Source organism: Physella acuta, unplaced genomic scaffold (genome assembly GCF_028476545.2).
Source record: "Physella acuta isolate Inbredline_101_S28 unplaced genomic scaffold, ASM2847654v3 ptg000398l, whole genome shotgun sequence".
NCBI classification, from domain to species: Eukaryota; Metazoa; Mollusca; class Gastropoda; family Physidae; genus Physella; species Physella acuta.
Window position 1 is genome coordinate 743,052 of NW_026731917.1, and position 8,923 is coordinate 751,974.

An 8,923-nucleotide genomic window follows, 5' to 3' on the forward strand; every position below is an offset into this window, starting at 1 on the left:
CACTTGCCCCATGGACCGTTCAAGAAGGGAACTTAACTACTACTCATATGAACACAGCACCCAATTAGGCTCCATGACGTCATTTAGTTTAATTGTTCTCCAAATACGATGGCACAACGCTAAAAGATGTTTTTAACAAAGTCAACCAGTAAAATCAGGCAGATGTTGCTTGACACTGATGTAAAAAAAACTCTCAAGAGACAAAGTCAAGTTTAAAAAATGTTTTTAGAGATGTAATTACATACACAAAAAGGATCCCCATCCCCTTATAAAGTAGAGGGGGGGGAGTCTACGTCATGTTTGGGCGACACCGTGGCCGAAAATTCCCTAAACAATACAAGAAATTCTCAGTGTTTTTCTGAAACCCAAATTTCAACAACTTTTTATTACTTTTTATATTTGTCAAAAGAATCCACCAAGCCCAGTTCTAACCACGCTAAAATCATAGGTTTAAATTAAGGCCCTTATAGATTTGAGACCGCCTCAACACGACTGCCTTCTCGTGATTACTTAACCACATCGTAGAACTCGTCATCAGCGCCACCTTGAGCAGGGGAGGAGGGGTGGTTTGGGTTAAGGAGATATCAGGATATTAAACTGTCAAAGGGAGGTAACCAATGCACGGTTAAATATCGCGTGAAGAGAAACAGGTTTTGTTTTCTTTGGTGGGAAACATGATAGTTCTTCCGATAAGTTACCCTGTGTGAGATTAGGAAAAAACAAACATCTAATTGATTGGCATGGGACGGAGTGATCTAGCGGTAGAGAGCTGGACTGCTAACCCGTAAGTTTGAGTTCGAATCCGGGTTCAAGTCAGTAGACCGTCCCTGAGTCCACCCAACTGTGATGGGTACCTAACTCCTGTTAGGGAAAGTAAAGGCGGCTGGGCATAGTGCTGACCACACTATCTCTTCATATGCCGAGGTCACAGAAACAAATGAACTCTACTTCACTTGCCCCATAGACCGTAAGGTTTGAAAGGGAACTTTACTAACTTAATGGATAAGCAGCTTTGTTTATCCAATCTCATCTACGACTTTTCCTTCTTTATGTAAAAGGCGAGTTTACTTGTAAGAGATCAGTTCATATTTTATAGTAGTTAAAAGCCGTTTATTTACATTACGATCTGTAAAGATAGAGGTAAACGTCAAGTTTACATCAATCATTGTAAACGTGTAGACGTCACATTTAATGTAAGATGTTTGTCATTTTCAGAATGTAGTATGTTAGGTGTAAGATATACATGTCGTATTTAAGCTTTAGGTGTATGTTCACTGTAGCTATCATATATATGTTGTATAACATGTAAAATGTGTATCAGGTGTAAGCTGTAAGTTAGTGTAAGAGATGCCTGTATTGAAAAAATCAAGTGTAAGTGTAACCTTGGATGTAAGCAGCTGATGGTACAAATAATGTGAACCTACACACAATAATTTTTTTTGTATGTCTGAAAACACTCTATCAGACAATGAATGAAAGAATCCATAAACACAATGTATTAAAGTAATATGAAATTGTCTTTATTGCAACTGTAAACAAAATAAAAACATACCAAATGTTCCTTTACAATGGGTTGATGATATAGAGAGCAAACATTACCACACTATGTCGAGAGGGGGGTGGTTCACTTTCTACAGCACACAATCAACTGTCTATAAGGTTGGATGATGGTGGTGGTGGTGGTGGGGGAATGTAGAGGGATGTTTCACTTTCTACAGCACACAACTGTCTATAAGGTTGGATGATGGTGGTGGTGGTGGGGGAATGTAGAGGGATGTTTCACTTTCTACAGCACACAACTGTCTATAAGGTTGGATGATGGTGGTGGTGGTGGGGGAATGTAGAGGGATGTTTCACTTTCTACAGCACACAATCAACTGTCTATAAGGTTGGATGATGGTGGTGGTGGGGGAATGTAGAGGGATGTTTCACTTTCTACAGCACACAATCAACTGTCTATAAGGTTGGATGATGGTGGTGGGTGGTGGGGGAATGTAGAGGGATGTTTCACTTTCTACAGCACACAACTGTCTGGAAGGTTGGATGGTGAGGGGGGAAGTGCAAACTTTTATGAATTTGCAACATTTGGGAGGGGGCTTAAAATGTGACAGCGTATATATATATATATATATATATATATATATATATATATATATATATATATATATATATATATATATATATATAAAATTAAAGTTTGATTTTTGTTAGAAACAGTTTAGTGTGGGAGGGGTGTATTGTGTTATGTGACAAGTTTGATGAAGGAAGTTAAGGGGGAGGGGGGGGGGGTTGTAAAAACATCTAACATCAGGTGACTTTTGTACAACTCCACTTCAACTTTTTCTTTTGACATGTATCCTTTAAATAAAAAATGTGCAGTGACACTCCTCTAAACAATATACCAACACATGTAAACAAAAACAAACAATATAGTAATTGAGCAACTGGCTTTTTTCTACTTTCAAACTATAATCAAAAAGTGAGACATGTTAGAAACATTTTTACAGGAGGTATTATATCATACTTTATGTACACAAATCATAGAGAAACTTGAATACACACATTGTAATTGTACAGCTGTTAAAACTGTGATCTGCTGGAGTTGTCCATACACTTGTATTGTCTGGCTTCTCCCCAGCAAATAAAAACAACAAAACTCAAATAAGATAACATGGAGAACAATACAAATATGACTGAGCCATTTGAATATCAATGTGTAAAATGGCAGTGTACATATACAATTTGTGTGTACATCTTCTGAGAAAAACATAAGTTATGTCTGTTATGTCCACACATTTGTTTGACAGCAGTACAAAATAAAAACTAGATGGTACACAAATACACTTATTATACAAATTGGTCTTTTTACAATTTTGTATGTATATCAACCAAAGGTGATATTCTTTGTCAGCAAAAAAAAAATAATTTGAATGTACATTCTAGTTTTAACTAACTGCCAGAACTTGCACAAATAATAAATATTTATTTTTATATAGATATTTATAATTAGTTATCTGACAAGTTATCAACTGTTATACACAATCTTTACCGGGGGTAGGCAACTTTCTTTTAGTAAAGAACCCTTTTCCTAATTAAATTTACTAAATGTTTTTGTGTTCTACCTTTACACTCAATGAGATAAAGCTACATTTATTCATTCAAACACAATTTCTTAAATAGACTTTGTGACTTTCATTCTTAAACTTTTCTTATTTCCCTCAAGGCCTCCCTCTTTATAACAAAACATGAACAATATTATTAAAACAAACCCTTATTGTGCATATAACTAAAACCATACTGCACTGGTAGGTTAAAATGACTGAGCAAAACCTCTGGTCCACACCCTGATATTGTATCACAACTGGCAAGTTGTAAGAAAATGTTTTGTAAGTAAACAGGTCCATGTACTTAAAATGTACTTATACAACTTTTCCTTAAGACATCACTGTGGCTCTTCAGTTTTCTATATGAGTTTGCATGTGGACATCCCTCATGTGTGGCAATGTTCAACAGCAAGGAAATATTTTTCACTCCTGGTTTAGTACCCAGAGAAGTTGATTTATAAAAAATCATTTACAGGCAAAGAGCTGAAGTTTAAAACAGACATTGAAATGCCTGTCTATTGGAGCTTAAGTTTAGAACTCACAAATGCCTGTCTAATGGAGCTTAAGATAAAACTGACAAATGCCTGTTCAATGGGGCTTAAGATAAAACTGACAAATGCCTGTCTAATGGAGCTTAAGATAAAACTGACAAGCGCCTGTCTCAAGGAGCTTACGTTAAAACTGACACAGCAATGCTTAGGTTTAGAACTGATACTGAAATGCCATTCTGCATCTAGAGACTGAGTCAGGGTTTTCCTGGAGGTGGTGGAGTTGAGGTGGAGCAGGATTGGAATGGTGAACAACAGAGGGAACGGTCTCAATGACCTCAACACCGTACATCTGGGAGACCAGCCCTCTCTCTTGGTCCCCACCGCAGCCAACATAAACCTCCTTGATGCTGTCCTTGTGTCTCTCTAGGAAAGATGTGTACCTAAGGAGTTAAACAAACATAAGCTACTGATGATGTCCACAAATATTTATTATTTGAGTAACACAAATGATAGTTATAATGTTAATATCAGTTTTTAAAGTGTGTTTAATTTTTATGAACAATTAAGTTGATTAAGGCTTAAAAGGTTTTTGACTAATCTGTAGATGGAATAAAAAATTTCCAGCAATCACATATATCCTACTTATATAACATAAATAGTGACCTAGGGTAGTTTTTTAATATTATTTACTGTCTGAAGTATTAACTTAACAACATCACTGGTTAGCATTTACATTGTTATAAAACAGAATTTTTATTTAGTTTTTATATAGGAAAGACCGGCAAACTATTGCCTAACTTTGTTTGAATCTAGATCTACAAAGTTTTTATGAATCAAGAATAAAACTGAAGAAAAAAAAAAGGAAATCAGGATTTGATAAGGACAGTTAAAAATGTATGTACCATTCCTCATTGGGTAGGTTGTTTTCAAATTTAGTTTTTCTCTCAGTTTTATTGAGCAGGTCTTGAACTTTGTACAACAAGTCCTGACGTGTGCGCCCAAAACCAGCTCTGTGCATGTTGACAATAAAGTCTACCAGCTGGAGTAGAGAGTACTTGAAATCATTTGTCACATTTCAAAATATTTCTAATATAGCTTTTAAAGTGTGAGGATTAAATAATTTGTCACATTTTAAGTATAAAATTTTTAAAGCAAGTGGATTTCAAAAAAATATTTAATAAGGCTTTGAAAAGATATAGATGTTACCTCTTTTTCCTCTTTTTTTGAAAGAATTGTTTTTCCTTTGAAACCTGCTGGAGGTTTTGAAAACTTGTGCCTGTACTGATAGTAAAGAAGAAAAATGGTGTCATTTGTTTAAGACATCAATTTTCCGAATAGCGGATCTAAATATTAATTATCATAAATTTACCAAAAACAATTTTTTTTCTCTAAATTTTTTGTGAAAATAACTTTTAAAAAATGGGCTAGATTTCATAAGTCATTTATAATCAATTAATTTTTAAATTCTAAACTCAAAATGTTAAAATGAAAAAATGATGTTTTTAAAAGGTTGTTATCTGTCAATACTATCATTCTGTGAATGTATAACAACTCTTGTTGATTGTAGAAATTATGCTTAAGCCATCACAATTATTTATTTAAAATAAAAACAAATACAAATTAGGCTATAACTGCTTACTGATTCATGCTTTGGTAGATGACTTCTTAATGTGCTTCTGGGAATATTATAGGCTTTGGCAGCTTCTCTTTGCGACATTTTCCCACTGATAACAGCATCAACAGCTGTGATCATCATTCTCAAGTGCTCTGTGTTATTTCTTGGGGGCAGTGAAACAGTCAGTGTACTCACAGTATCCATTTTTTAAAAATGGGTTTCAGAAGATACTGAAGAAAATATAGAAGTAAGAGATAACATACATTTTACTTAGGTTGGTTGAGGCCAGGCCAGGGATGTTCTGAACGGGGTTCAAAGGGACAACTCGAAATAATCGTCCAATTATCTAGATTCTAGATCAGAGATTTAGATTAGATCTAGCTAGATCTAGTCTAGTAGACTAGTTCTCTGGAGGGAGAGTGGAAACTAGCTAGTAGCTACTACAGCTGCTGTAGAGTAGGTACTGTTAGTGTTACTGTAGGTCTCAGTGCACTCACAATTTGACTGTAGACTGTAGAATACTGTTACTGTAGGCTGTAGATCTAGTCTAGATCTAGAAAATCTAGAATGTTGGGAGGGACTAAGTCAAGACTACTAGATCTACTACTAGATTACTAGATCTAGATCTACTGCTAGATCTAGTAGATGTACTAGAATCTAGATCTAACTAGACTACTATTGTTACTTATTAGGGCCAACTACTTATTGTACGAAGACAAGAGAGAGGAATGAAGATTGGGATTCCATCTGATCACAACACAGAAACTTGAGAAACACTTCAAACACTTCTGTCAAACTTCAAACTCACTCACTTTTGTTTTATTTTTAATATAACCTCGAAGATATAGATCTAGATTCTCTAGATCTATTTCATTATTGTTGGAACCGATTTTCTATTGATTATTTTTAAGTTTGATAAACTTCTTGACTCTCCAAAAAAAAATTTAACTGGATCTAGATCTAGATCTAGAAAAACAAAACAAATTGTTCCCTATCGAAAACTGGTTACGTACGATTGGCAGCAGACTAAATTTTTTTTTTTTTAAATGCGATTGTTTTCGGCTGATTTTTGTAAAAAGTTAGGTCTAAACAAAACTAATCGAATCATGGAGAATCTAGATCTAGAATTCTAGATCTAGATTCTAAATCTATATCTTAATTCTAGATAGCCCAACATAAGGAAAATGCAAAAATTCAGTTTAAGAATGATAAAATCTAGATTCTAGATCTAGTCTAGATCTAAATCTAGTGTAGGATATTTTATTTTCTGTTTAAGTTAAGGGGACCCACGGGTCACGAATATGATAGTTAATTCATAAAAAAATAAAAAAATCGATTATTGCATATTCTGATAGATTATTACCTTATAAATCATTTGGTTATGTTATTTTTTATATAAAATAATGTTTTGAACATGAAAATATGTCAAGAAGGGGGTAGGGGTATTTGTTTTTTATTAAAAGTTGACCAAAATACGCTAATTTGTTGAGTTAATGGTTTCGTTTTACACAATACTATAGTATCGTGTTTGGTATCGCCGGATTGCTCTTTATTTGCTCTATAGAGTCCTTTCATATGACGTCACGTCCGTTCGTGATACCTACGCCCGCCGCCACAGTGGTGTACACCAGACGTAAACACAATCAGCTGTTCGCCAGCGCTGGACGTATTCACCAGCGCTGGACGCGTTCACCGTATGTAAAGAACCGCACCCGCGGAAAGGGGAAAATACGTTAAAAAACTTGAACTCTTAGGAATTGAAGATCCTTATACTGTTATTGACAGTTTCGTAGATAATATAAATATGTGGACAAAATTTCTAAATAAAAATACTGTTAGTAATACCGTTTGCGTTTAGAGTTAAAGTAGACGAATCTGATCAAATGCAGTTCTCGATTTTTTGTTTCAGGTAAGGACAGTAAAATAATAAACTTCATTTTAATTATAAAAGAAAACTATTAATAAAACAAATATGCTCGACCTTCACAAATACTAATAGTAAAAGACAAAGTCAAAAGTAATAATAAGAATAATAAGATCTAATAGTAGGCCTAATACCTGGCTCCGCTGGGTAGACATAGAATCTAGCATCTACTTCTTTACTTAAATTTAATTACTTTAGATCTACATTCGATTCAAAATACACCCATAATAAATCAAAAGTAGTCATAATAGGCCTAATAAAGCATTTAATTGTCTCTAAGATCTAAAATCTCGCTCTATTATCTAATTATTTTTTTAGCAAACGAAATTTTCTGAAATTGAAATAGATTGTATGACTAGACTTAGATCTAGAATCTGCTACTTAAATTGTAAAAACTTTATACAAGCATGTAGTTGATATTATTGTAGTAGAAGGCTTTAATAAATTACTAAGGCCTACCTACTCTGTTGTCTTTTTACAGCAATATGTATCTGATACTGGACTGAGTTTAATTAAATTCAAATTCATATCTAGTAATTGGTCTACTAAGTTTTTGTAGCCTAGTAGTACAATCTAGATCATACCAGCCAACAACAAATAACCACATAATTATTATTTGGTTAATGATTAGGCTAATTTTTTTTTAAATCCACTGTTTATAAAAGAAACAAATCAAGCTAGAAACATTATAAGTGAGATGGTTTAGAATAATAACAATGGTCCCAGTCTACAATAGATATAATTGCAGGTCTACATAGGGCCTACAGTCTAGTAGTTTACAGTAGGCACCTAGTGTGTAGCTAGTATACTAGTGTGTAGCTGTCCAGAGTTAAGATTCTTAATGCTTTCCCCTGATAAGCCATGTGTGCTATAAATGACATAACATGACACCGAGGTGAGAAGTGTTGAGGGGAGAGCAGTGGGACTTTCCCCTTTGTTCTCCCTGCTGGGCCCTGAGGGTCAAAATTATATAAGAAATACTATCTCTGTGGGGCTGGGTATCACGGAGGTGAGACATTTTCAGGGGAGGGCAGGGTAGACTCCTCTTTGGTTTTATTGTGGGCTAGATACAGGTGGGGGCAGCCATCATGAGGGTTGAACGTCAGTATTAATGTGTCTGATTACTTCCCTGCTGGATTATAAGGGTCTTAAATTGTATAACATGCTACCCAGATTGGTTATTACCCATGGATTATATTAGCCGTTGTAGTGTGGGTTTTGTAGGAGTTAAGTGGTCTCACGTTTGCTACAGTAGATAACCTATAATATATTACTGCATTTGATCAGCTTCGTCTACTTAAACTCTAAACGCAAACGGTATTACTAACAGTATTTTTATTTAGAAATTTCGGCCACATATTTATATTATCCACGAAACTGTCAATAACTGTATAAGGATCTTCAATTCCTAAGAGTTTTTTTAACATATTTTTCCTTTTCCGCGGGCGCGATTCTTTACATACGGTGAACACGTCCAGCGCTGGTGAACACGTCCAGCGCTGGCGAACAGCTGATTGTGTTTACGTCTGGTGTACACCACTGTGGCGGCGGGCGTAGGTATCACGTGATTTAGGTCACGTGTTTGCAAGGACTCTATAAGGATTTTCCGGTGTCACTCAGTTCTAAAAATAAGCATTGACCTAAAAAAGGCCTTCTATCACGCATCCCAAGCATGCACAACTATGTACTACTTCTCTCTGATTGGACAAACTGTTGTTAGAAGCTAAACCACGTCTTTTTATTGGCCGGCGTCGGCCATACTGCTGAGCGTCTATGTTACCTCGACCCA

General features: G+C 35.1%; 1 protein-coding gene across 2 annotated transcripts; it reads right to left on the reverse strand.

Moving 5' to 3' along the window:
- Window positions 1-2,310: 2,310 nt before the first annotated feature.
- LOC131942254 (uncharacterized) lies at window positions 2,311-6,268 on the reverse strand. Of its 2 annotated transcripts, none has more exons than XM_059302015.1 (5): window positions 6,224-6,268; window positions 5,235-5,440; window positions 4,802-4,876; window positions 4,498-4,634; window positions 2,311-4,035 (listed from the first exon to the last, which is right to left on the reverse strand). In XM_059302015.1, exons 2-5 carry the CDS (start codon window positions 5,412-5,414, stop codon window positions 3,807-3,809), a joined length of 621 nt encoding a protein of 206 aa, XP_059157998.1. In that variant the 5' UTR covers window positions 5,415-5,440; window positions 6,224-6,268; the 3' UTR covers window positions 2,311-3,806. The 2 variants fall into 2 exon arrangements, with proteins under 2 accessions (XP_059157998.1, XP_059157997.1); XM_059302014.1 differs by lacking the exon at window positions 6,224-6,268 and adding an exon at window positions 6,023-6,215 and having other exon boundaries at window positions 2,313-4,035.
- Window positions 6,269-8,923: the final 2,655 nt, after the last annotated feature.